Below are 25681 nucleotides of genomic sequence, written 5' to 3' on the forward strand. Positions count from 1 at the left end.
ATCACGATGGCTACAAAGCACGAACGCGAGAACCGAGGACCTGAGCTGCAGGCGGTATGTAAATGAATTGGATGAGATGGGGCGTCAACTAATATGTGCAGGTGTGTTCGACATTTGTTTCACTTGCATTCGTAGCCACTGTCCTGCGGGTGTATGTACGGGCGCGCATCGTGAGAGCTTTTGGGGCGGACGACTGGTGGATGATAGCAGCATTATGTAGCCATGTCATGTTTGCTACTTGTGCAATTGTAAGACTATAGACGACCTGGCAGCTCTCTTGACTGACCATGTTAGGGTGGTGTTCACTACGGCACTGGACGTCATATGGACACACTCTCAGGCGAGCAGCAGTACAAAGCAATGCGGGTAGGCCTGACCTCTCGACTTCCTGGACCAGTAGGCTAACAGTTTTACAGTACTGGTGGCTCTGCTACATTGCATATTGCTTGGCGATGATCATGTCCAAAGTGTCCATCGGCCTCTTCCTCCTCCGCGTCACCGTCAAGCGACTACACAAATACATCATCTACGGTGCGATGGGCCTCACAGTCGTCTCTGGACTTGTCTTCTTCTTCGTCACCCTTTTCCAGTGCCACCCGGTCAACTTCTTCTGGAACCGGACTATCAAAGACGGCACCTGCATCAGCATGGACGTCATCATCGGTCTCACGTTCTTTTACAGTGCCGTTTCCGTAATTAGCGACTTTACGCTTGCCATTCTGCCCTTCTTCCTCATTTGGGGCTTGAACATGTCCGTCAAGACAAGAGTTCTGCTGATTCCTATTCTCGGCATGGCCTGCATTGCCAGTGTAGCAGTCTGCGTCCGCATGGGCTACGTCATGGACTTTAAGAACCCCGACTTCCTCTGGGCCACCGTCGACATAGCAATCTGGTCGGACATTGAGCAAGGACTCGCAATCACGGCCGGCTCCCTCGCTACCCTGCGTCCTCTCTGGCGACAGATGTCCGAGAAGTTCGGTTTCACCAATTCATCATTCGGCCCCTCGGGTCCCTCGGGCGCGCGCACACCACAGTGGAACAACGATCCGACGAAAGAGCTGCGAAAGAAGCCCAGCTTTTTCAGCATGACAATGTCTCTGCTGAAGACTGAGAAAGGAATTTCCAAGTCGGAGATTGACGAGGACTATGGGATGGGCAATCTCGCGCCTGTGAGACTGCGAGACGATATTTCTGCAGAAAACGAGAAGAGCGACAAAGTGTTCAATACCTGGAAAATAAAAGGGGGAGGCAAAGTGTCTGATGAAGAGTGCCGGATCGGTGAAATCACCATGGAAACGCATATCAACCAGAAGAACGAGAGGCGGTAGACGCCGAAAGAGAGGCTGTCAAGAATTCAACGATGTGGACGACGAGTTACAAATTAATTTAGATCCATGATACTACACTCATGTCGGCGCGAGCCAGGCAAAACAAAGGATATTCGATCAACCTGGTGATCGTGTTCGCCTCTACACTGCGCTTCGATCTCCCTCAGAAGCTGAAGCTGCTCCACACTACTAGTGTGCTGTCAACTGCGCATGCGCGTTGGGCATAACGGCTTTGGCATGAAAATCACATGGTCCATGTGACAGTGGACCATGAATCCCAACTAACCACTACAGTCGCAGGTTACTCGTCCTGGCCCTCAAAAAATTCTCCACCATCTCGTCAGTAATCTCCGTCTCATTACTCAACTGACGGCGGGAATCTTCCTTGCACCCTATTGCCGAATCTGCGCGTTTTTTGTCACGTGGGGTTGCGTCGCCGATTGGTTTTCTTTGTGCTCGATTGTGAACCGGCGCATCCGATGCGTAGCCGTTGGACGTCTTTGCCGAGCCCACCGCACGAGCAGCCCCACCAATGTCTTGGTCCTGGCTATTTACTGATCGTCTGTCTTGCGTCTGCCCCTGCTTGTGCGCTCCACTCACTCTCTGATTTGACGGCGTCAGGTCGCCATGAAACGGGCGCTGACGCTGCTCTGCGGCTTGCTTATCAACTTTCCATATGCCGCCCGATGGGTCGACGGTATACGCTTGGGGGTCATGATGGACTAGTTTGTCGAAGATTGGGTCTCTTGGCACTCTGTGGAAGAAGACGTGCCTGAATTCCTCGCCCCTTGCCTCTTCATCCTTTCGCATCTGTCGTTGGCCGTTTTCGACGGCGTTTTTCGCTGTCGTGACGCCCTTCATGTCGCCTCTACGCAGGGAGGATATGACGTCGCCCCACGCTCTTCGGCTCTCCCAGGGGTCCTGTTCCGAGACATCGGGCACAGTCATGGGCTTGTGTTCGATGGTCCTAACGTCAAACGTCTCCACCTCGGAGCCGTTGCGCGCGTCCCTGATGGTAAACGTGCTGTTCCATGCACCATCAATTGTGTAGATGGTCTCGTTGGGCCTGTCTGCGTGGAAGAATCTCGCTTCGAAGCCGTTCTTGTGCCCGGAGCCAAAGAAGGACTTGCCCTCGAATTTGATGTGCGATATGTATCCGTTGGACGAGATGAGCGAATACTCGCCGTACAACTCCGGATGTGGGACTCCGCTCAGGAGACCCTTCACTTTGATGTTCGGCAGAGGTAAAAGGTAGTCCTCGTTGTATTTGTCGACGTGCACGATGGCATACCCCTTTTGCTTGATATTGACATTTCCCGAAAAGGTGATCTCCTGTTCTGTGAACCCTTCAGCCCGGATGCCGACCTGGTTGTTCCACAGATAGCACGCCGTTACTGGTGGATGATGGCCAACCTGCTCAGAGACTAACCTCGTCTCTCCCAGCTCTTCCGTGTTCCAACTGCCGAGAAACAGCTCGCCGAGAAAGGCGTTCAATGGCTTCTTGACACCATCCTCCTCGTTTCGCCCTGCATATTGCTGCCCCCGCAATGAGCCCAGGAAGTTCTTCAGCACAAGCAGCGCGCGCTTCTCCGGATCCTCTTCCAACGCCGGCGCGGCCCAAAGATATGGGTGGTCCGCCCAGTACTGTGGTATTTCGACCGTCGAATTCTCAGCTAGCACAAAAGGCGGCGCGGTGATATTTGAAAGGTCTCCAGAGATGGTCGCTATCGACGCGAGAAATTCCTTGAGCCCGGAGCGGTTCGCCGCAATATCGCTTGACATGACTGCGGATTCGAATTAATCTTAACATCATGATTACCGGGTACGGACGTAGTTATGGTGACAATGTTGGCGTCCTGTGGTAGCGCCAAGTCATGACGTCGGTGTGCAGGCCGCGCAGCGAGATCTCGCCCTGAAATTGGGCGGCTGTGCACCTACGACTCCAACGCCGCATCGCGCAGTCATCCGTAGATATGCGGTGTTGGTCCATCGCACAAGACCGGCGAAGTCCGACTGAGCAGCGTCGCGCGTTTCCTTGCAGTCCATGACGAATTAGCCCCATTGGTAGGCGCAACATCCAGATACCAGCCGCCGGGCAAGCCATAGCCTGCCACGCAACCGATTCTAAACTTTCCAGTATGACAATCTCGTCTCACCGCCTCACCATCGCTGGACTGAATGTACTCTTTCTGCGCGTCGGAACCTCTTTGTTCATGTTGTCGGCAAGGTGGCGTTTCGAAGGGTAAGGACCAGAAATCGGATAATCTTATGGTTCGAGTGAAAAGATATGTCGGAATATATGGCTGGAGTTACAACAGCAATGCCTCCTGCTCATCCGCTGCATCCGTCTTGGCGGCATCATCGCGCAACTTACTAACACGGCAGATTGTTCGAAACCATTACGGCTGTCTCATTAATTCATAAAGTCTACCAACACAACTACACCGCTTAAGGCGTGGGATAGCTCAGCGCAAAAGCCTCTCTAATCTCCTCCTCACCCCAGCCCATCGTGAGCCCCAGTTGCAGCAGGATCCTCGCCTTCTGCGGGTTGTAGAACCCGCTTGCAATAGTAAAGTCATCACCGCTCGGTACCAGTCCGTCTGAACTCCGGTGACTGGCAACCATTGGAATTCCAGTGGCATTGTAAAGTTCCTCAGCGGCCAGAGCAGCCGTTCTGGATACACCACCTGCGCCGACTCCGGCGTAGACGATACCCTGGGCACCAGAGGCGTAGGATGCGTTGAACAACGAGGGGTCCATGTCCTGGTGAGCGTACAGGATCGGCACAGACGCCAAATCCGTAACATTGGTCACATCGAAGACTACGCGGCCCACGGGCTCCGAGGGCGCGAAGAAGAAGTACGGAACCTGGTTGATGAAGACGCCGAGCTGCCCGGCTTCAGTCGAGAAGAACGTGTCCAGGGTGTTGGCGTTGTTCTTTGTGGTGTAGAAAGCAGAGCCAATGCGGTCGTTGAGGACGATCTAACACGTTAGATTAGCATCTTCACAGCTGGTATCGATGCTCTACTTACCATGGTTCCGCGATTGCGACCAGCGGGCGATCCAGCAAGGGTCACTGCTTGGTACAGATTGAGCGGTCCGTCTGCACTCAGCGCAGTCGCTGGTCTCATAGCACCCACGACGACGACAGGCTTAGTGGAGTTTACCGTGCTCTCCAAGAAGAACGCAGTCTCCTCGAGCGTATCAGTTCCGTGCGTTACCACCACACCAGCAATTTCCTCCTTTGCCAGTTCCGCATTGATCATATGCGCCAGGCTCAAGCTGATGGTTTCGTTGACGCTACCAGAGTCGACGTTGGAGATCTGGTAGCCGGCAATGTTCGAGATGTTGAGGAGTTCCGGAACGGCATTAACGAGTTGCTGGACTCCGAGACCTATCGAGTAGCCGGTGGTTTGCGTATTGCTGCCACCCTGCGAAGCGATTGTGCCGCCGGTAGCGAAGATGGTGACATTGGGAAGGGAAGCATTGATTGCTGTTTGGACATCCTGGCGTACGAAGAGTCGGTGGAGATTTGACCGAGAGAGATCGACCGGTGATGCTAGGGTAAGACTCGCGAAGAGAGGAAGAAGACGGATTGGGGACTTCATCTTGCAACTGAGGGCGTAGCTGGAACCACACAACTCTTGCAACAAGCCGAAGCCAGCTTTTATCTCTTCCGTTGTCATCCAGCTCCATGCCAAGCTCACCGTCGGTGAAGTTGCTGCGCCTATCTCCACGGCTTCTTATCATGTCGTTGTCGAGCTGCGGTCAGAACACTGTCGTCATGCAGTGCTTGGTATTTCTAGAAGCAGTCCGATTAGTTAATTCTACGAGTAGCAGCAAGGCTTGACCGGCTTGGCCATGCAGGTTCTCCAGATCCGTCGTCGTGTCATCGTGTCTTATCAGTGAGCCTTGCATGCGATAACCCACATTCTGGATGCGCTAGGATGTGTTTAGTAAGAACGCCAAGGGTGGGTTAGCAAGCTCGGATGACTGGGGGTTCCTCTTGATAGCCGTTACCGGCTCCTCGTCGTTGGGCTTACGTTTGGTTTGCTTTGTGTAGGCGACGTGGGCATATGTATCGCCGATTGGCACTAGATGCAGGGAGGGTAGCTGCGACGACATTCATGACTGGAGACTCCAATACCTAAGTATGCAACTCGAAATGCTAAAAATTAGTTGCGCGAGCAGTGTGATGAGACATTTGGAGTTAGATTTGAAGTATCGTGGCTAACCCCGCTCGCGCACGCCCTGTGGCCTAATTAGGACAAACGACAAGAGCGCGTCTATACTTATAAAAGAAGCACACAATACTGCTGTATCGCACAGGCTACATACCAACATCACATCGTATAGACAGCAATGTGCCCACCATCGGATCTGGCCATTACCGGTGCCGGCATTTCAGAAGACGGGACGTATCCGTATCTCCTGAGCTGCAATCCTGACACCGACATATCGAAAGCTGCATATGCACGTGCAGCTGATCTGCTACACCCGGTAATCCTCGGCCATAGCATCAGAGTCTATCTCTATGCCAACGCGTTGGCCAAACACACATTGTCAAAGTACTTCACAAACGCCCATTACCGCGATTTACTCTTCACGGCATGCCTGTTTCACGATATGGGCACCACGCAAAAGTATGATGGCTCGCAGCGCTTCGAGGTCGACGGTGCCGATGCAGCAGTCGAGTTTCTGCTTACACATGGCATCGACGGAGCGGATGCGCATGACGTCTGGACGGCAATCGCGTGCCATACCAGCCCAGGAATTGCTGAAAGAATTGGCGAGCTCTCGAGACTGGTTCGCATTGCCGTCGTAACAGACTTTGGAAGGGAGGGCGCGGACTGGGAGGCGCTCCGGCCATTGAGAGAGCAGCTGGAAGCGCGGTACGAGCGGGCGGGGATCGAAAAGGTACTCGGCGACGCAGTAGTGGAGCAGGCGAAGCGGAAGCCAGAGAAGGCGCCAAAGGTTTCGTGGTCGCATGCAATGTACGCGGCAGCGCTCGCAGAACCAGAGTGGGATGGTGTCAACAAGGCGTTTTGAGGCTGTCTGCGGCTTCGTATCGTACAGTCCTAGTCCATCCATACCGTCTCGTTCTCAGCCTCCATCGCTCCTCTCCAGGAACGCTGGATCCCTTTCAATCTTGCCCTCAAACTTGGTCCACCATGCCTGGAATGCCTTCAGTGGCACAGTGTCCCCTGTCCCCCAGCTTGTCAAGAAGTCGTAGCAGTTCTTGATGATCCTTTGCGCCAGCACTTTTGTCTCTACAGCCCTCTGCCCTCTAAGCACCAACTCATTGCCTTGTCCGATTTTCGGTGTTGCTGACGCTGCGGCATCTTGTGCCTTCTTCTCCTCCAACGCTGCGGCGACTTGTTGCGCGGGCTCGACGGCGATTCCGAGAGCTAGCGGCGCGGCGCTGCCGTTTGCCGCATCCATTGAGACACCCTCATCCACCATGGCATCGTCACTGTCGCCTAGACCACCGCCAGCGGGCCCGCCAGCTTTCGCGTTCACTTTGAAGATCGCGCTGGGTTTCTCGTTTGCGATTGCACCGAGAAGCTTGAAGTCGGTCGTACCGGGTAGCTGCGCGTATACGGCCGCGGCGGTACCGTCTGGTAGTGTGACGCCCGGGAGCAGGAAGACGACAATGTGGGAGAATGACGGCTGCGAAGGAATTTGGAACGCGAACTGAGTAGGCGATATGACGGAGGAAGGCTCGGTCACGACAGGCCGGCCTGAGATGATAACGCCGACGGAAGACATGTTCGACGCGTCGGAGACCGATGTGCGAGTCTATAGGCGGAAGTTTATTGGAATGCAGGGCTGAGAGCCGCACAAGACCGTTGCCGTGAAAATATTCATTGGTGGCTTCCTTTGGGATATTTCGAGGACATTCTGCGTCATTCGTGGTCCAAGCGTCACCCCACACCGCCCCACGTTTGCAAGGAATCGTACTACCTTCGTCGCTTCGTGTAACTTCGGACCATCACAAGCCTATAGATTCGTAGTATCGTCTCGTCTCACATCCTGAATCCATGCACAGCACTGACCCACGCTTGGTCCATCAGCTTGCTAGCTGTAATGAGAACCCTACTTCCACCCATCAACGCCTGGAAAGAGCGCACTCTCTCTTCTTCGCTCATCAGCATGAAGCGCGGAAGACCGACGGCTAACACGGTTTTTGCGGGAGCAGCAGCCACCGGCACGTTCAGGGGTTTCCGGAGCCACGCCATGATGGCCTGAGCAGCGAACGGGTTGAATCCTACTCGACGAAGAAAAACCTCCCAGCTCGTCTCCTGAGCCGTGGGCTTGATGTCACCAATGTCCACTGAGCCATGGGGCAGGCCATAGTTTGCCATTTCTACCACCGTGGAGCACGCGAGCGCCGTCTCACCGCCACGGATATACCGGACCACAACATTGCCCTCCAAGTTGTCGGCGAACTGCTCGAAAGTCTTGAGCGCCTCCGTGTCGCGCGGGTCATCTGGCCGACTCGAGCCCAGTTCTCCCATCTCACGGCTTAGCCCCTCGCTCACTAACACTACTAATCTCTCGTACCGCAGTTGGAGCGCGGCCACACGTTCTTTCACTGGCGATCTGTCTGGCTGTCCAGGGAGAGCTCTTTGCTTGACCTTCTGCAACGTGGTAAAGATCAGGCCCGTGGACGGAGAGAGTATCATATCGGCTTCTCCGGCCATGGAATGCGGTAGTGTGTAATCCCGATATACCATTTCTGCTCTTGGGTAGAGTTGTTCGATGTGTTTCAGTATTCCTCGCTGTTGGAGAAAGGTTGAAGAGACCACGAAAGAGCAAGGCGCAAGATTACTCGGAACAATGGGCATAGGTAGTGGCTTCTTGATGGTATGCACCTGCTGGCCTTGGACGGCTGACTTTTGCGCAGCAGACCCTCTCGACTGGACCGGTATAGTTTGCGTCTTCGACTGAGCATGACCCTCCATATCGGGCGCTTCACTCGACATCCCCACAGGCTCCACAGGCTCACCACGCGTCTTCATGAACTTGTGAAGAGCGGTCGATGCTGAAAACCCACCAAACATTAGATCACCGCTCGCATTTCCAGCCCCCTGCAGTCCTTTCGGGGCATGGTCCATCTTCGACCAGGTCGTTGACTTCTGCACTCCTTTCCCTCCGAAGTGGTGACTCTGTTGCAATCCTGGCGGCTGGATCTGTAGGCGGACGGCCTGCTGCGAGGACGTCTGCTTGCGATGCCTTACCTCCATTTCTTCTTCCATCTCCAGCTTTCGCTTGCGTATCAAAGCTTCCATGTTCTGCCGCTCTTCGTCATCCGGATCTAGCTCTTCCTCCTCGTCTTCGTCAAGGATACGAAGCCCTTCGCGCTTCCACACCTGAGCAGAGCTGGTTGCAACATTTCCGTCTTCTAGCTCAGCAATCATCTTGGCTGTTTCTGACTCGCCATGAAGCTTTTCTTCAAGGCTCGGAGTAAACACTGTGGTATTGAGGAAGCCCCACTTCAGTTCGCGCTCCGGCACCGAAGGCCTATGCCACGAAGACGCCGACTTCATGTCCTCATGCTTGATCCGCAAGATGAACTGCATCTGTGCTTGGAGTTCAGTGTCACCAGGTCGATGTTTGCCACTCTTCTGCTGGCTGTACTCGATCCATGGTGCAGTGGGTAGGGAAAAGTCAGCGTCAGGCACAGTAACTCTTGCAATCGTGTCGGCGCCTAATAGTTGCTCACACTCAACCCTCTTCCTCGCATTTTCAGCCAGGCGCTCGATTTCTTGGAAGGACTGGTCGGACGCGATGCCGGATCTATTCCCTTCATTAGTCGTCAGACCTTGACCCCATGGCACGTGGGAGCTATAATCGTGTATATTGTTTGCAAAACACACGGATGTCAGCTTCGTCGTTGGCGAAGTGGAAAACATTTGCGGAGTGAGCGGGCCTTCCACTTTGTGATCTTCGGCGCGGCGCTTCACTACAGGCAAGGCGGATGCTTCGAGAAGAGGACTGAGAACAGGCGTGTGAGTGACATCGAATAGCATGGAGTCGCTGCTGTCAGAGCCTGTGGGGAGCAGGAAATCCGCCGCCGTGATTTGGTCGTGCAAAGCCTGCGCCTCAATAGTGACCGAGCCACTGCGGTCCGAAGCTAGTGGTAGCCGATTTGCAGGTGAGGATGGGATATAAGGCATCACTGGCGGAGACAACGGGAGCAACGGCGGTGTAATGGGCCGTACAATCAGTTTCTGCATTGTTGGCAGACGGATATCCGTAAGGGCTTTGCCTACCTGTTTCTGTATGGTGCTTTCTGCTTCCATCTGCTCGCCACCTTCCGGTACATACGCGTCTGTGGTAGCTTCCTGCAGACACACCAATACCTCCCTCGTGATGGCGAGTTTTTCGGCTTTGACTTGCGCGTCGCACTGTGCGGGATAGGCAAAGTACTTGGCTGGCCATCCGAAGCCTTCGTCGTTCTGCTCTGCAGTAATCTCGGAGGGTATCCGCAGGTTTCTGAAGTCTGGCACAGCTAAACTACCAAAGTTCAGCAAGTCGAGCTCATGGTCCGTCTGCAGTACAGGCAGCTCTTGTTTCAATTTGCGTATCGAAATTTGGCTGCTGATGGCTGATAACTCGACTGCATGGACTTCCTGGAGTGAATGCACTGCCTTTAGGAGTGATGCCGCCTCCTTTTCCACCGTCAGCCTTTCCTTGAGAAGCGTGCTGAGAGCAGAAGTGATGGTCGCATCGGAGGGATCGTGGAGATGCCGATCATAGTCATCGCTTGCTGGTACCTGGAGTCTGCCGATATGCAGCAACTCGGTCTCGTAGTCTACACAAGCGCCTTGCCTCTGCGCCCATTCGAGGGTGCCCGGCTCTTGTTCTTGCAACATAGGGTCAAGCTCCTCTTCCATTGCGGTCGCGCTGGGATGTGGTTTCGGCGAGCGGGAATAATAATAGCAATGTTCGGCTGGTAATGAGAATGGTGAGTCTCAAGTCAAAAGGTGTGCCTTCCTCAACCCACACGCGACCGCTTACACGCTAGCGCCACACGTGGCTCTGACTACAATTGCACAGAGGTTGGATAATTGGTTGATGTCTTTATTTATTATCTCGTGGCCGCTGTGCTATGCCATGTTCGGGCGGGCCCATATATTTCCAAGTGAATGTGCAAAGGATATCAAACTATGTACATGCGAGCAAACTGTACTTCTACAGGACATGCGCCTACTTGGGAACAGGCTTCTGGCCGAAACCTAGAGACTGGTTTCCACCGTTGAAAGCGACGAGCTGCGCCTTGAACATGGTGTCGCCGTAGATCTGCAGACCTGCACCCTGGTTACCCTGTACACCGCCGAAGCAGGTCGTATTTGCCGCGTCGACAGTGGCAAAGGTGATCTGGCTGCCGGGGATCTTGGCCATGTAGGTGTCACCGATGGCGACACTCATGTCGGGAAGAGCGGCGCCGCAGGGGTAGATGAAGCCGCCGACCTGGGCGTTGAGCTGAGCGCCCTGGACTTGCGAGTAGTACGCCTCCGCGACCTGCTGGTCGACGAGGAGGAGCGATGTGCCGGTGTCGGCAATGGCGTCGGAGCCTTGAGGGTTCTCGAACAGCTGGTCACCGACAGCGAACTTGGTGGAGCCAAACTGCCAGAAGCCAGTGTCGGCTTTGACGGGGATCCATGCCATGTCGCCCTCGAACTTGGTGGCGTCAATCTTGCCAAACTCGTACACACCGGTGCCATCGGGGTCGAGATCGGCAGTGAAGACGGGCATGTCTAGGTTGGGCATGACATTGTCGAAGAAGGTCTTTGCGGGAGTCTTCTTGGTACCGTCATTGACTAGTGTTGTTAGTACAGTTGATGCGTGCGGTGGTACAAAACTCACCAGTGTTGAGGTTGGAGAATGCAAGACCGACAAGGCCATCAGTGTTGGTATCCTGGACGAAAGACTGGGACACCTGGTTTGCAAGCTCAACGGTCTGGCCCTCGACCTTGACGCCTCCGATGGTGACAGTGTCTGTGCCAACAATACCAGCAGCGCCGGAGCCGTCACCGTAGCTGATCTTCCACTGAGCACCGGCGGTCGCCTTGAAAGTGGTCGACTTGGACGCGTCAAAAGCCGTGTGCTGGCCAATCTGCTGCGGGTCGAGCTCAGTGCTGAACATCCAGCTGGCGGTAAGAGTCAGTAAACTGCATACGTGAACGCATGGTAGGTGTGAGCTTACAGATCGGAGGAACCAGAGTCGAAGTCCAAGTTCAGGGTCTGACCACCAACGTCGACGGGCGACAAGAACAGAGCGGCGTTCTCCTCGGGGTTAGCCGCAACGGTACCGGTGGTGTTGCCACCAGGGGCTGCCGCTGCGGTTGCGTTCTGGCTCTGCTTGGAGAAGGAAATAAACCCCTCCTTGACCATGAACTCTTCCTTGATCTTGAAGTTGTACTTCCTGAACACCTTCCTCATGGCAGCAGCGCCATTGGGTCCGGTAGGGTGGGCCCTGTTGATCTGCCTGGGGACCTTGAACGAACGTTTTTGGACACCCCTCCTGCGTGTAGGGGCGGGGACGGCCAGCACGACGGCTGCCAAAAGAGCGACGAAAAAGAGGATTCGTAGAGAGAACATGCTGAGCTAATGCTGACCGGCAGCCGGACTGGAAGAACCTGTCGTTTGAAAGAAGGGAATGGCAAAGAAAGAAAAGTACGAAACGAAACACGCTGCCTCAAGAAACAGAACAGAAGGCTCGGCCTGATGGTAGTCCACGGCCCTCAAGGAGTGTGCGAGGAGAGTGCTTTTAAAGAAGGAACGTCTGCAGACGACAATGTAGAGAGTGTGAAACTTGTAGAAATTGAGAAAGATGAAACTCGTGCTTGCAATCCGAACCGATACCGACGCATGATGAAAAGATGTGGGAGCGCTAACTCGACACTCACGGCCAAGCAGAGATCCACGCGGCAGCAGGCAAAACACTTCGCGTGCTGCATTGGCGATGATCCATGGGGAACATCAAGCTTAGCTCCTGTCAGGTTTTCAGGCACAGAAATCTAGAAGCCAGTCTGGTGGCTGCTAAACGTAAGAAACGGGGTCTATGGGTCTGGTGGGCGCGCTGCCATTGGCCGAGACGCATTTCGAGCCTCATCGGAGAGGTATCGATAAGGGATGGGGTCGTTACGCGTCCACCCTGACGGCGTCGAAGAAAGGTGGAGAGGACTAGCAGCAGGCATGGCATCGACTGCAGGTACGTTTCAGTACCGTGGTACCATCCAACGTCGCAGTCGCACAAGAGGCTCCCACGGCAGATCTGGCTTGCGTATGGCGGTACTAGAGAGTTGTTTCTGCCAGCCACCTCATCTCAGTCGACGACGGTTGCTGTTCTGCTGTGTCACGGCGTACGCCTCTTTGCTGAGTCGACGACGCGCGGTTGTGCCGTCACCGAGCATGAACGGACGAGCTGACGAAGCCGCGGAGTGGTGTTTCGCAATGCCAAGACCAGACAAGCTAACTGGGCGTCGTCGCAGGGATGAAACAAAGGGCCCGCCAGCCCGCAACTCGAGAAGAAGCAGCCGGCGGGTAGCCTCTGCATCTCGCTCGCGTATCCGACATGTCAGACAAGCAACCGGGGCGAAGCTTAGCTGTCATGTTGCGGCGTCGGATGTGCCGTTCTCCAGAACCAACCAGCCCGATGTGGCCCCCAAACATGATCCAACTGCAAACATGCTTCATCGCAGTTTGGCGCCACTTTGCTCGGCAGGGAAACAGGCTGGGCATCCATCGATTTGAAGTTCATGTTTCGAATCTCACGCAGTCTGTTTGTCAGACCGGTGCGACAATTTCCTACCTGCAAGCCGTCGCGTCCACAACGAATAGCGAACCTCAGGCTGCGCGGGCGATTGAGCCTCTCCACCCTGCATTTTGGTACACTCGCGTAAGAGAGATGGCGCAAAGCATAAAGGGTTATGTTGAGAGCAGTTTAGGCGTTAGTTGGAAAAAGCAGTCGGGTTCCTCCATCTGCTCGAGCGAGTGGCGTTGACGAACCGCAAGTGCACGGCCTCGCGGCAAGGCACGAACGTTGACGTGACAGGCGGAAGTGCATGAAATCAATGCGTATATTCGAATATTGAATGGCGCTTTTGTTCTATCATAAGTGATGTCCTTGCTACATCGACGCGCCGCCAGAGGCCCATCTACCACATGGGCCTGGCCGCGACTGTCTACTCTCGGTTAACTCATACGCTGCCGGCCCTCTGATCCTCCACTCTGCTCCAACTATTCATATACACATCGCAGTTGGGCGACGATTACACGCAATATCGGTGCTGCATGGCCGAGTGCATCGGCGTCCACCTCGGCATGGACTTGTACTCCGAACATCGGCCTGCCGCAGAACGCGGTGCGTGGCGTCCGATAGCATTGCATGGCTAAATGTTGATCCAGGCGTTTTCATCCCAACAGCTCCACATCTAGACCGATGGCCCTCATGAAGAGGTTCACGTTCGCTGTACGCGCGCTGGCCATGTCGGCAGGTAGCGCCTTGCTGACAGTGACCGTCTCCATGACGCGGTCCTTGACGCCCAGCACTAGACGCTGCTGCTGCTCGGGGCTGGCGCCCACACCCATGGCAGCCAAGAACTGCCAGATGTACATGTCGTCCGTGTCGTTGATGCTGCCGGGGAAGAGATAGGGAAGCACAGGCTCAATGACGTCGAACAGACGGTTGTAGAGCGCTGTCCACTGCTGCCAGTCGGTTACCATCTCAGGAGCCGACTGCTTAAGAAGCTCCGCACGGGATATGAGGAAGGTAAGCAGTGTAAGACCGATTCTGCTGCGAGCCACAACATGGAGGTTGGTGCGGTCCAGGACAAGACCAAGAAGCCCGATGACGATGTTCAGGGGTGCCTCTGAGATGTGCGCATGGATGGGCGACATGACAGTCTGAGAGAAAAGGTCCACCTCTTCCCGGATGGCCGCGCTCAACGGCTCCTCAGGGGTAGCGATGGCATGGCCAACCACGGCGAGGGCATCTAGATGGACGACAATCATGGTGACGACGGTGATGCGCTCCTGCTCGTTGATGTGGCGGAAGAGGCGCGGAATCACCTTCTTTCCCTTGGCATGTGACAGGATGGAGATGAAGGGATGCGGTGTGCTAGTAAACGTTAGCGAGAAAGGTTTCGTGGAGACTGCACATACCTGGGGTTGATGGGCTCCATGATCTTGGTGTTCAGCCAGAGCTGCTGGTGGAGAGCCTCAATCTTCGACCGCCACTCCATGTGCGCCTGGATGGCTTCAGGGGGGCTTCCTTCTTGGATCGGAGGCGGCATTGCGCGCTCGTGGTCTTCCATTTGCATGAGTGTCTTGTACACGGCCTCGATGTTGCGGAGGGCTTCTTTGCGATCAGCGATGGAAGACTTGTGGTTCTTCGGCAGCTTGTCGTTGGTCTCCGGCCGCTTGAGGTTGAGCAGTGGCCGCGGGGTCTTGGAGTTGCTAAAGGCAATCTTTCCCAGGCTGCCTTCGACAACGAGCTGCCTGGCCTTTGGTCGCGCTTTGGCGGCCTCGACTGCTCGCTGGATCTGCTGCTCCATGCGCTGCATGTGGTTGTCGCCGCCCCGTCCTTGCCTGCGGGCGCCAAACCGGTTGTTGGTCTGGAACAGATAAGTCTGCGCAAACTGGCTTGCTGGCTGCTGCGGGTTCTGGCGTGGAGCACCCCGGATTTGGGTAAAAACCTGGTAGTAAAAGTCCTCGGCAATAGCCGCCTCGGGCCCTCTCTCCTCCAAGTTGCCGGTCGCAGTCATCAGCTGCTGCAGCTGGATCCGGGTGATGAAGTTCTTGTCCTGGGGCGTCATAAGGCCGTTGTCTTTTGCCAGCAGAGCAATCTTGTGGTTCCGTTTAGCCCGCTTGGCATCTTCTTCCAGGAAGGCTGCACGTTCGGCCTCAGATAGATGCAGAAGCTGCTCGGGGTGGGTGATGACCATTCCAGGGAACGACGGGCCCCGGTTGTGTCCCGCAGGAATCCCGCGACCGGCTTGAGGACCCTGTTGAGGATTCTGGACCATCGGCTGGCCTTGTCCGGACAGACGATTCGGGTTCTGCAAGATCTGCCGAGGCTGGGTAGGCGGGCCCTGAGCCTGTGCCTGAGACGGCGCCTGGCGCTGCTGCTGGGCGCTGGGCTCGTTGGACTGAGGCCTTTGTCGCTGCAGGATGGTGGGCTGCTGGGGCTGGGACCGGACGGGTTGATCGGGGAGCTCCGCACGAACCTGCTGCTGTTGTCTAGCCGGCTGCTGTTGCTGCTGAGGCCTTTGCAGAATCTGGGGCGCAAACTGTCCTGGCATACCGGGATACTGGGGCTGCTGCGGAAAGTGCTGCTGCGGGTACTGCTGTTGCTGCGCATATCCTGGGAAGCCCGGAAGCGGCGCCTGCTGGACCGGAGGGGTGCCTATGGACTGGGCGCGCATCATAGCCTCGACTTCCTCCATGCTCATGGCCTTTCTGGTGGGCGCGGGCTGCTGCGAGGCGGCGGGCTGCGGTGACGGCTGTCTCTGCGCTGCTGGCTGCTTCGGCTTGAGGCCCCAGATATCGGCGCGCGCCTCCAGCTGCGGGATGTACTCGGGGTCCTTGTAGCTCTCATAGCCAGTTCGATTGGGCTTGGACGCCTGCGGGACGGGCGGTCTCTGCTGGTACTGTTGGGGCTGTTGCTGGTATTGCTGCTGCTGAGGGTACTTTTGGCGGGCCTGATACAGCATCTGCTCCTCCTGCAGGGTGCTGGACACCATCGAGGTCTGGCCGGCAAAGTCAAAGTGCTTCCCAACCGACTGCTGCGTGGCAGGGCCGCCGCCAAACGTGTCGTCGTTGAGGTCATCGGCATCGTCGTCTAGCTGGTCGCCCAGGCCGTCGTACGTCTCCTCGAAGTCGATGCTGTGCGGGTGTAAGTGTGAGCTGTGGGCTGCATTGGACGCGACCTACACATCGTCATCGGCTGCCCCTCCACCCAGGGCGGCGAAGGCGTCGTGCTGGCCAAAGCCGGGGGCATTGGAGGCGTGGCCGCGGTCTCTCGGCAGATTCGTGTCGAAGCCGAAGAAAGACATGGTGGGCGGTGCCCGGTCGGGTGGGTGCGATGGCGGCTGGTGTTATGCCTGGGGCGAGGTGATATTTGATACGCGAACGTGGTGACGTTGGGCTAGGGCAACGGCAACGGCAGGCGGGCAGGGCGGCGGTCGCATCGGCGCATCCACGAATGACGGCAATCAATGTGTGCAATGCAGCGTCCGAAAGCAGCCGCAGTGTACGGTGACCTGGGCGGACTTGGTGGTGGGCAAGGTGGTGGTGCAGCGACCCAGGTTTGGCGGGCTGTGTTCGCGTCTCCGTCCCAATTGGCGGCAAGTCCCGCCCTTGGCCAAAGAGAGCAAGAAGCCCTCGTAACCCTGGCGGACTGGCGGACTGGGCGAATCAGCCACACTCGACCACTTTACCACGGCGCTGACACAGCCGCTCCTTTTACCTGCTCTCGCCTCGACTTTCTTCTTCCCCACGCCCTTTTCCACCGCGACCTCCAACTCACCTGTTGATGCGCATGCCCCGCCTCTCAGGTCCGCTCGTTTCCCTGTAAGCCGCTTCCGGCAAAGACACGCGCCGCCTCCGTCTGCTACGCATCACGCCTCTGCCCACGCCACACCTACACGCCCCCCTACGTGCACTGTCGCATTGAGCAGGCAAAGTGGAGGGCCCCATCCCCGCCAAACACACCCACAAACACCCGTCTGAGCAGCAGCCTCAGGGTCGGAACGCCATGGCCGGCAGCCAGCGGTACATCCGCTACATCGTCTTTGCGGTAGTGGTGCGTATGCCAACGTGTAGTGACCACAGACGCAGCCATTGACTCTCTGCAGGCCCTCGTCCTCCTCTACTTCATCGGCTCCTCGTCGTCTGTGCCTTCTGCAAGCTGGCCAGTCTACCAGGACACAAAGTCGCCCGCGACTCCCCACGGCAATGCCCCCGTCGCTAGCGACGATGTCCAGCAGGTCACGTCGCCCACGACGCCCAACCAGCAGAACCTCCCGCCCGCGACGATCCCCGGCGACCGCATGAACGCGACGTTTGTCACCCTCGCCCGCAACTCGGACGTCTGGGAGATCGCCGAGTCCATCCGCCAGGTCGAGGACCGCTTCAACCGCAAGTTCAATTACGACTGGGTCTTCCTCAACGACGACGACTTCAGCGACGAGTTCAAAAAGGTCACCACCGCGCTCGTGTCCGGCAAAACCAAGTACGGCAAGATTCCCACCGAACACTGGTCCTTCCCTGAGTGGATCGACCAGGACAAGGCCGCCAAGGTGCGCGAGACAATGAAGGAGAAGAAGATCATCTACGGCGACTCCGTCAGCTACAGGCACATGTGCCGCTACGAGTCTGGCTTCTTCTTCCGCCACCCCTTGATGCTCGACTACGAGTGGTACTGGCGCGTCGAGCCCAGCGTCAAGCTCTACTGCGACATCAACTACGACACGTTCAAGTTCATGGCCGAGAACAAGAAAAAGTACAGCTTCACCCTCAGTCTGTACGAGTACGTCGAGACCATCCCCACTCTCTGGGACGCCACCAAGAACTTCACCAAGCACTACCCCCAGCACATTGCCAAGGACAATGGCATGAAGTTCCTCAGCGACGACGGCGGCGAGACGTACAACCACTGCCATTTCTGGTCCAACTTTGAGATTGGCAACCTCAACTGGCTCCGTTCGGACGCATACATTGACTTCTTCACCTCTCTCGACCACGCGGGTGGTTTCTTCTACGAGCGATGGGGCGATGCCCCCGTGCACTCTATTGCCGCAGGTCTGCTACTGCAAAAGGACGAGATCCACTTCTTCAACGACATTGCCTACTACCACGTCCCCTTTACGCACTGCCCGACCGGTGAGCAGTACCGCCTCGACCACAAGTGCTCTTGCAACCCCAAGGACAACTTTGACTGGAACGGATACAGCTGTATGTTTACTCCCTATGCTATAAATAACCATACTCACACAACCACAGGCACATCCCGCTTCTACGAAATGCAAGGCATGGAGAAGCCAGCAGGGTACGAAAAGGAGCAGTAATAAGCGCTCATCTCACTTCAGTCACTTCAATCCGACACCTTGAATCATCTCGTTGCTCTTGGCACACTAGTCTGACTGTTGGTCAAGTGCACCCCTTTCGACGTCAGCCAAGGTTTGGCGCGTGCTAAAAATTGTCTTCTTCGTTCTCGCAATCTTGACTCTGCTCGGGACGTGCCTTGCCAGAAGGCGGCGACCTAAAGGGCGGTTTCTCAATCAAGGAAAATCTTCGTTGCCCAAGTGGCCTTCGTAGGGAAAATCCAAACCACAAGGGGTGTTTATGTTGGGTTTGGCGTTGGTAGCGGGATTGTTGGCGGCTGCTTATTGGCAGGTCATCGATATGGGCGAGAGGTGGCGGTACCTATCTATGTATTGTGTTGTTGATAATGTTACCTGTGTACTTGACGACTGTAGACTACGACGGCCTCGTCCATTTGCGGAAATTTAGACATGACTACCGATTCTTGATGAACGCCTGGGAGCCTGCAGCTGTGATTTGGAAATGTAAGAACATGTGCATCAGGAGGCAGCGTTCAAGTCGAATCAGTTCATTTACACGCTATTTTCATCATGCTCGCTAAGAACGCTCATACAATCAAAGTCCAAGATATCTGCTCGTTGTCTCGTGGCACATCAGATGCTCAGTCGTTGTAGTTGACAACGCCGCTTCCGTCCTTGTTCGCCCTAGGAATTCCGTACTTCTCACTCAGCTCCTCCTCCTGCGACTTGCTCTTTGGGTCGAGATACGGTCGCTCAGCACGGACGGTCACGCGGACTGCGTGCCGGCGGTGCGGTGCGAAGCCATACGTAGCGGAGTGGTTCTACAACGTGTCAGCACATGTCAGTCAATTACAAACAAAAATCAACGTACTGTGACCCTGTTATCCCAGAACGCGACATCACCCTCGTCCCACTGGAACCTGGCATGCACCTCTGGGCTAGTTGCAACAATCTCGGTCAAGAAGCTGATGATGTGATCCGACTCCGTCTTTGGTACGCCAACAATCTTGGTCACGAAGCCTGGGTTGAAAAAGATACTTTTCCAGCCCGTGACGGGGTTCGTGCGGATGAGCGGGTGCTCGGTGGTGACGGGTTCACGGCGAACGGTTCGTCCGAGGTCGCGTGAGCCTTGGGCTTGGAGGTCGGCGGAGTGTAGCGCGGTCAGGCCTTCGAGGTACTTTTGCATGTGTGGCGAGAGCATGTCGTAGGCTGCGTATTGCGAAGACCAGAGAGTGTCTCCACCGCCGCCTCGAGGGGGGCCGGTGAGGACTTTGAGAGAGGTGTAGGAAGGAGGCTGTAGTTCGTATGTTACCTGGCTATGTTAACAAAACTTTAGTTATTCTCAATGTATGACCTCTTACATCAGAGTGCCAGAGGAAGGATGGTGTAAACAGTGCCCTCAGATCTGGACTGTCTTCGCCGGTGTAGATGACGTGAACATCCTCCAAACCCTCACGCTTCGGCACGCCCGTCGTAGCATGCTTGTGGAGCTCACCAAAGTACTTGCCAAGCTCCCTTTGCTCGTCGATGCTAAAGTTCTTCTGGTTTCGGAAGAACACAACACCACGCGTGGCAATCAGTCGGGCAAGGTCGTTCTTCTGAGCATCTGTGAGGTTTGCCAGATCAACACCATGTACCTCGGTGCCGATCTTTGGATTGTAGTCGAAGACATCTGTGGCGGTTACGAGGAGGTTCTTGAAGTTTGGATCGCCTAGCTGGCCTTTGTCGGCGTAGGGGATCTCAGTGTAGGCCGGCCATGTGATGTTGGGGAAGTGTGGCCGAAGATCCTCGTATTTGTATGGAGTGACATGCTTCTTGACAGTAGTGCGGCCAGGAACGTAGCTGTGGACGTTGCTAGACTTTGGCGTGGCCAGGGATGTGGATGTAGAGGTGGGCTGGTACTGGGTTTCGACGAGCCCGGGCGCCATGGCTGTTACCGGGATATGAAGAGTGCTATGGAGGCCTGCAGTATGTTGTGTAAGGTCGCGGTACCTTGGGGTGACGTGACGTGTACAAGAGGCAGTATGGCAATATTGGGAGAACGCGGGTGCTAGACTCGGTCTACGAAGAGAAGCTTTGCTTGGCGAGGTCTAAGTGATTCCGAAGATGACAGTTAGAAAGCCACAAAGTCGGCGGTCCTTATGTACTACCTCAGCGGTATACATGCGACTCGTACCACTGTCAGTGGCTTTGCCGTATTGGGACGATTGCGCCATCGCACACAATTCAGCCGACGATCCTCACGCTGAGCCGCAGGACACTAATATCGAGATGCACCACGCACGATTACGGTATCAAAAGGTATACTGCTCGGTGTAGACTGAAAAGCTGCCAAGTAGACGTACAGAGTGCATTCGAGCGGCATGACATGACCATATTTCTCTGCGTTCGGCCTCTCTTCCATCCTTGCTATGATCCGTGATACCAAGGCACGCTTCTCATCATATTGGCAGTAGCTGTAGCAGGTGGTATAGTGGAGCTCGAGTGAGATTGGCGCTAGTGAGATGGTGCAATCTGACGCGATTCGGCGCATTGAATACAACATTGCAGTGCTCGGACCACATCCACAGCCAGCATCCTCCGACGACATGGGAACAACGGGCGGAGGATTCCTGCCTCTCACTCTTGTATGAGCTCGATGTAATGAACGACGATTTGATATGCTCTCAAATGGTGGTGGGATTGCAGAGCTGAATGTGGTCGGCCAGCCTCGCAACGGTGATATCGGCCGCAGAGCTGATGCCATCGTAGCAGCCTATGTGGACGACTCCGCGAACAAAGTCCTTTTCTGGTTTGAATTTCCGGGTCACTTTTTGAAAACGTCCTCGCTCGAACGCTGCAACATTTAACGCCTGTACTCCATCACACCGCCTCTTACAAAAGCCCGCTAACATCTGATATCCTTATGAAGACTCTGTGTGTTCTCGCTTGCATTGATCCAACGAGAGAGCAGTCTCAGTCCATCGACTTGGGTCCAAGAAAGGGTATGGGAACGCCATTGAGATTCATAAACTGAATCGAGACCCCGCGCGACTCTCGTGCAGCTGGCACCCGAGTCCCCGCGGCACCAGTATCGGGAGTGCCGGGCTTTGTCTCGTCGCGCGGTGCAGTCAAGCCTGCCTGCTCGATTTTAGGACTCCAGTAAGGGTGGGTGCCCCTGTGGATGCGCCACAGTTCGTAGTTGCCGATGAGGAGGAGGATTGTGGACGTGATGGGCGTGCGCGAGATGTTGTGGTAGATACGCGTGGAACTCATCGTGACGTTTGGCGCAGAGTGGACGTTGTAGGCTCGCACGGCTGGAGAGTACGCAGGTGCTGGAGGACGTGGGCGTCGGTGGCTCGAGTGAGATTAGATGTCGTCTCGGAGTCTGGCGAGTGGTGAGTGGCTGCAGCGCGCGGGGGCCGCCTAGCGCGAAATCGCCGCCGAGCCGCATCAACTTTCTTGACCATCACAACTACAGGCAGCCACTCCGCCTTTCACTCTGTTTCCACCGGCGCCAGAGGATCCGCCGTCGCATAACGATTTGGCGCGATATCCTCAAACCCGTACAAACCCGTCATCGCCATCGCCTGTGAATACGCCGCGCCTACACGGAGACGCGCCGCGAACGAGGCCAAACCGGAGCCATGGACGATCTCGCAAACCTCGAGTTCCTGTCGCTCGTCTCGAAAGTCACGTCCGAAATCCAGAACCACGTCGGCGTATCTGACAAGACGCTCGCCGAGTTCGTCATCGATCAACATGCGAAATGCAAGGGCGTCACAGACTTCAAGAACCAGCTCGAGGCCATGGGCGCCGAGTTCCCCCAGAGTCTGGTAGAGAGCATCGACCGGCTCATCCTGACGCTCCACCCAAAGTACAAGAACAAGGGGGCGAACGGCAAGGAATCTGGCGCAAACGCAGGGGACGGCGGCGATGCGACGGATCGCAAGACGCGCGTCTTCAAGGGCCTGGCGATTCCGGACAAGGACGTAGACTACGAGGTAGCAGACGAGGAGCCGGAGAAGGATGCGCCGCAAGCCGACGCGCTGGACGACACATTTGCGATGCTCGAGGGCCTGGCAGGGAAGGCGCCGAGCAGCAAGCCCAAGGAGAGGTCGCGGAAAAGAAGCATGAGCCCGTACGACAGCGATGACGACACGAGCAGAAGTAAGCGACACAGGCGGAGGGACAGGTCATACTCGCGCTCGCGGTCAAGGAGTCCACGGCGGGGGAGGCAGCAGAACGACGAGCTCGTGTTTGAAGACGAATTTGGACGCACGCGCACAGTCAAACCGAACAACAAGCAACGGAGCCGCAAGAAGTACCGCGACGAAGACCTCGACGAGTTCCGACGGCCCCCCACCCCCGAGCTCGACGACGAGCCTGTGCTGTACAAAGTGTACAACGGCAAGGTTACAGGTGTCAAGGATTTTGGCTGCTTCGTCAACCTGCAAGGCGTCAAAGGCAAGGTTGACGGGCTAGTGCACGTCACGCAGATGATGGAAGGGCGGGTCAACCACCCGTCCGATCTCGTGTCACGATGGCAAGAGGTCAAGGTCAAGGTCATAAAGAACGAGAACAACCGGATTTCGCTGTCGATGAAAGAGGTGGACCAGAGGACCGGCCAAGATCTCGATCCCGGCAAACGCATCGCATCCTTTGGAACCGGCGCAAACTCCCAGGGACTCGGAGGAATACCAGGGCTGGACAGTTCCGTGCCCGTCGTCGAGGATGGCTTCAACAGTCGCAAAAACGGCATGCGGAAGCGCATGACTTCCCCGGAACGATGGGAAATCAAGCAGCTCATTGCATCTGGCGTGATACCAAAGTCAGACTACCCCGACATCGACGAGGACTTTAACGCGCACATCAACGGCGAGGGCGGCTTCGAGGAAGAGGAGGATGTTGACATTGAAGTCCGCGAGGAGGAGCCGCCCTTCTTGGCCGGCCAGACCAAGCAGTCACTGGAGCTTTCACCCATCCGAGTTGTCAAGGCGCCCGATGGTTCGCTCAACCGCGCTGCGATGGCCGGTGATACACTGGCAAAGGAACGCCGCGACCTCAAACAACAAGAAGCCCAGGAAAAGGCCGCAAAGGAGGCAGCGAATGTCGACTTGAGCAGCCAGTGGAACGATCCCATGGCTCAGCAGCGACAGTTTGCAAGCGACCTGCGCAACACGCGAACGAACGAACCCAGCCAGGCCTTGCCGGAGTGGAAGAAGATCTCCACGAACAGCAAGGAGACCTCGTTCGGCAAACGTACCAACATGAGCATCAAGGAGCAACGAGAATCGCTGCCCGTCTTCAAGTTCAGAAACCAGCTTCTCGAGGCTGTCGCAGCCCACCAGATTCTGATTGTTGTCGGCGACACTGGATCCGGAAAGACGACGCAGATGACGCAGTATTTGGCCGAAGCTGGCTATGGCAACGAGCTGGTCATTGGATGTACCCAGCCCAGACGTGTAGCAGCTATGAGTGTTGCTAAGCGTGTTGCCGACGAGGTTGGCTGCACCCTTGGTAACGAGGTTGGCTACACGATTCGATTCGAAGACAAGACTTCGCCCGACACGCGCATCAAGTACATGACGGACGGCATCCTGCAGCGTGAGATTCTGCTGGACCCCATGCTGTCAAAGTACAGCTGCATCATGCTGGACGAGGCCCACGAACGCACAATCGCCACAGACGTCTTGTTCGGACTGCTGAAGAAGACGCTCAAACGCCGCCCGGACATGAAGCTCATCGTGACCAGTGCCACGCTGGACGCCGACAAGTTCTCCGAGTACTTCTACAAGTGTCCGATCTTCTCAATTCCAGGTCGAACCTTTCCCGTGGAGATCATGTACAGCAAGGAGCCAGAGTCTGACTACCTGGACGCGGCGCTGGTCACGGTCATGCAGATCCACTTGACGGAGCCGGCGGGTGATATCCTGCTGTTCCTGACAGGCAAAGAAGAGATTGACTCTTCCTGTGAGATCATATCGGAGCGCATGAAAGCCCTGGGTCCGAATGTCCCGGAATTGATGATTCTGCCCATTTACGGTGCCTTGCCGTCCGAGGTAGCCTCCCGTATCTTTGAGCCCGCCCCGAACGGCACCCGCAAAGTCGTCATCGCGACCAACATCGCCGAGACCAGTCTGACCATAGACGGCATCTACTACGTCGTCGACCCGGGCTTTGTCAAGCAGAGTTCGTATGATGGAAAGCTGGGAATGGACCGTCTGCAGATTACGCCCATCTCGCAAGCCCAGGCTCGTCAGAGGAGCGGACGAGCAGGAAGGACAGGACCAGGAAAATGTTTCCGTCTGTACACCGAGGCCGCGTTCCAGAATGAGATGTTGCCGACGACGATTCCAGAGATTCAGCGTCAGAACCTGTCAAACACGATTCTGATGCTCAAAGCGATGGGCATCAACGACCTGCTGCACTTTGACTTTATGGATCCACCGCCTACGAACACCATGTTGACTGCCCTGGAAGAGTTGTACCAGTTGGGTGCGCTGGACGACGAAGGTCTGCTAACGCGTCTTGGTCGACAGATGGCAGATTTCCCAATGGACCCGTCTCTGTCAAAGTCGCTCATCAAGTCTGTCGAGCTCCAATGCTCAGACGAGATTCTGACCATCGTGGCCATGATCAGTGCAACCCAGAACGTCTTCCACCGTCCGCGCGACAAGCAGCAGCAAGCCGACCAGAAGAAGCAAAAGTTCAACGACCCCTCTGGCGACCACATCACCCTTCTCAACGTGTACAACGGCTGGAAGCAGGGAGGATTCAGCACGCCATGGTGCCACGAGAACTTTGTCATGCCGAAGAACATGCAGCGCGTGCGCGATGTCCGAAACCAACTGCTGCAGATCATGGCACGACACAAACACCAGGTCGTGTCGTGTGGCCGCAATACAATCAAGGTCCGACAAGCTCTGTGTTCAGGCTTCTTCCGCAACTCGGCGCGCAAAGATCCTGCCGAGGGCTACAAGACGCTCGTCGAGGGCACGCCCGTCTACCTCCATCCCTCTTCTTCGCTGTTTGGCAAGCCTGCTGAACACGTTATATACCACTCTCTTGTCGAGACGACCAAGGAATACATGCATTTCTGCAGTGCCATTGAGCCCAAGTGGCTCGTCGAAGCAGCGCCGACGTTCTTCAAGGTTGCGCCGACAGACAGATTGAGCAAGAGGAAGAAGGCTGAGCGGATACAGCCTCTGCACAACAAGTTTGCTGGCGAAGACGACTGGAGACTGAGCGCACAGAGGAGGGCTGGCAGGGGTGGTGGTGGAACATGGGGTTGATGTT

The 25681-nt window shown here is 56.0% G+C and overlaps 11 protein-coding genes across 11 annotated transcripts; 4 read left to right on the top strand and 7 right to left on the bottom strand.

Moving 5' to 3' along the window:
- Window positions 1–6: 6 nt before the first annotated feature.
- On the top strand, window positions 7–1328 carry ACET3X_002803 (uncharacterized protein; the record flags this gene model as incomplete). The annotated part of the gene is made up of 4 exons (XM_069449586.1): window positions 7–54; window positions 102–248; window positions 295–366; window positions 417–1328. The coding sequence occupies 4 exons, from the start codon at window positions 7–9 to the stop codon at window positions 1326–1328; spliced, it is 1179 nt and encodes a 392-aa protein (XP_069309350.1).
- A 288-nt stretch (window positions 1329–1616) lies between these two features.
- On the bottom strand, window positions 1617–3110 carry ACET3X_002804 (uncharacterized protein; the record flags this gene model as incomplete). The annotated part of the gene is made up of 1 exon (XM_069449587.1): window positions 1617–3110. The coding sequence occupies one exon, from the start codon at window positions 3108–3110 to the stop codon at window positions 1617–1619; it is 1494 nt and encodes a 497-aa protein (XP_069309351.1).
- A 666-nt stretch (window positions 3111–3776) lies between these two features.
- Window positions 3777–4936, bottom strand: ACET3X_002805 (uncharacterized protein; the record flags this gene model as incomplete). The annotated part of the gene is made up of 2 exons (XM_069449588.1): window positions 3777–4310; window positions 4361–4936. 2 exons carry the CDS (start codon window positions 4934–4936, stop codon window positions 3777–3779), a joined length of 1110 nt encoding a protein of 369 aa, XP_069309352.1.
- A 754-nt stretch (window positions 4937–5690) lies between these two features.
- Window positions 5691–6377, top strand: ACET3X_002806 (uncharacterized protein; the record flags this gene model as incomplete). The annotated part of the gene is made up of 1 exon (XM_069449589.1): window positions 5691–6377. The coding sequence occupies one exon, from the start codon at window positions 5691–5693 to the stop codon at window positions 6375–6377; it is 687 nt and encodes a 228-aa protein (XP_069309353.1).
- Window positions 6378–6431: 54 nt separating this feature from the next.
- Window positions 6432–7097, bottom strand: ACET3X_002807 (uncharacterized protein; the record flags this gene model as incomplete). Its single annotated transcript, XM_069449590.1, has 1 exon — window positions 6432–7097. The coding sequence occupies one exon, from the start codon at window positions 7095–7097 to the stop codon at window positions 6432–6434; it is 666 nt and encodes a 221-aa protein (XP_069309354.1).
- Window positions 7098–7354: 257 nt separating this feature from the next.
- Window positions 7355–10228, bottom strand: ACET3X_002808 (uncharacterized protein; the record flags this gene model as incomplete). Its single annotated transcript, XM_069449591.1, has 1 exon — window positions 7355–10228. One exon carries the CDS (start codon window positions 10226–10228, stop codon window positions 7355–7357), a length of 2874 nt encoding a protein of 957 aa, XP_069309355.1.
- Window positions 10229–10411: 183 nt separating this feature from the next.
- On the bottom strand, window positions 10412–12205 carry ACET3X_002809 (uncharacterized protein). Its single transcript, XM_069449592.1, has 3 exons — window positions 11542–12205; window positions 11202–11485; window positions 10412–11155 (listed from the first exon to the last, which is right to left on the bottom strand). The coding sequence occupies exons 1-3, from the start codon at window positions 11934–11936 to the stop codon at window positions 10542–10544; spliced, it is 1293 nt and encodes a 430-aa protein (XP_069309356.1). The 5' UTR covers window positions 11937–12205; the 3' UTR covers window positions 10412–10541.
- A 1215-nt stretch (window positions 12206–13420) lies between these two features.
- On the bottom strand, window positions 13421–16633 carry ACET3X_002810 (uncharacterized protein). The gene is made up of 3 exons (XM_069449593.1): window positions 16272–16633; window positions 14502–16223; window positions 13421–14457 (listed from the first exon to the last, which is right to left on the bottom strand). Exons 1-3 carry the CDS (start codon window positions 16391–16393, stop codon window positions 13752–13754), a joined length of 2550 nt encoding a protein of 849 aa, XP_069309357.1. The 5' UTR covers window positions 16394–16633; the 3' UTR covers window positions 13421–13751.
- Window positions 16634–17094: 461 nt separating this feature from the next.
- On the top strand, window positions 17095–18406 carry ACET3X_002811 (uncharacterized protein; the record flags this gene model as incomplete). The annotated part of the gene is made up of 3 exons (XM_069449594.1): window positions 17095–17142; window positions 17195–18293; window positions 18342–18406. 3 exons carry the CDS (start codon window positions 17095–17097, stop codon window positions 18404–18406), a joined length of 1212 nt encoding a protein of 403 aa, XP_069309358.1.
- A 597-nt stretch (window positions 18407–19003) lies between these two features.
- ACET3X_002812 (uncharacterized protein) lies at window positions 19004–21731 on the bottom strand. The gene is made up of 3 exons (XM_069449595.1): window positions 19765–21731; window positions 19275–19715; window positions 19004–19224 (listed from the first exon to the last, which is right to left on the bottom strand). Exons 1-3 carry the CDS (start codon window positions 20329–20331, stop codon window positions 19045–19047), a joined length of 1188 nt encoding a protein of 395 aa, XP_069309359.1. The 5' UTR covers window positions 20332–21731; the 3' UTR covers window positions 19004–19044.
- Window positions 21732–22029: 298 nt separating this feature from the next.
- ACET3X_002813 (uncharacterized protein) lies at window positions 22030–25677 on the top strand (the record flags this gene model as incomplete). The annotated part of the gene is made up of 1 exon (XM_069449598.1): window positions 22030–25677. One exon carries the CDS (start codon window positions 22030–22032, stop codon window positions 25675–25677), a length of 3648 nt encoding a protein of 1215 aa, XP_069309360.1.
- Window positions 25678–25681: the final 4 nt, after the last annotated feature.

This window comes from Alternaria dauci, chromosome 2, assembly GCF_042100115.1.
Source record: "Alternaria dauci strain A2016 chromosome 2, whole genome shotgun sequence".
In the NCBI taxonomy this organism is placed as follows: Eukaryota; Fungi; Ascomycota; class Dothideomycetes; order Pleosporales; family Pleosporaceae; genus Alternaria; species Alternaria dauci.

Excerpts from the sequence above, each read along its gene's own strand:
- ACET3X_002809 (XM_069449592.1), bottom strand. The coding sequence starts at position 11,936 with ATGTTCTCTCTACGAATCCTCTTTTTCGTCGCTCTTTTGGCAGCCGTC. Across the intron at positions 11,486-11,541 it reads GACTCTGGTTCCTCCGATCT|CTGGATGTTCAGCACTGAGC; the intron begins GTAAGCTCACAC and ends TCTTACCGCCAG. Across the intron at positions 11,156-11,201 it reads ATTCTCCAACCTCAACACTG|TCAATGACGGTACCAAGAAG; the intron begins GTGAGTTTTGTA and ends TAACAACACTAG.
- ACET3X_002810 (XM_069449593.1), bottom strand. The coding sequence starts at position 16,393 with ATGTCTTTCTTCGGCTTCGACACGAATCTGCCGAGAGACCGCGGCCAC. Across the intron at positions 16,224-16,271 it reads GGGGCAGCCGATGACGATGT|CATCGACTTCGAGGAGACGT; the intron begins GTAGGTCGCGTC and ends ACACCCGCACAG. Across the intron at positions 14,458-14,501 it reads ATGGAGCCCATCAACCCCAG|CACACCGCATCCCTTCATCT; the intron begins GTATGTGCAGTC and ends AACGTTTACTAG.
- ACET3X_002812 (XM_069449595.1), bottom strand. The coding sequence starts at position 20,331 with ATGGCGCCCGGGCTCGTCGAAACCCAGTACCAGCCCACCTCTACATCC. Across the intron at positions 19,716-19,764 it reads CCTTCCTCTGGCACTCTGAT|GTAACATACGAACTACAGCC; the intron begins GTAAGAGGTCAT and ends TAACATAGCCAG. Across the intron at positions 19,225-19,274 it reads TCTGGGATAACAGGGTCACA|AACCACTCCGCTACGTATGG; the intron begins GTACGTTGATTT and ends GACACGTTGTAG.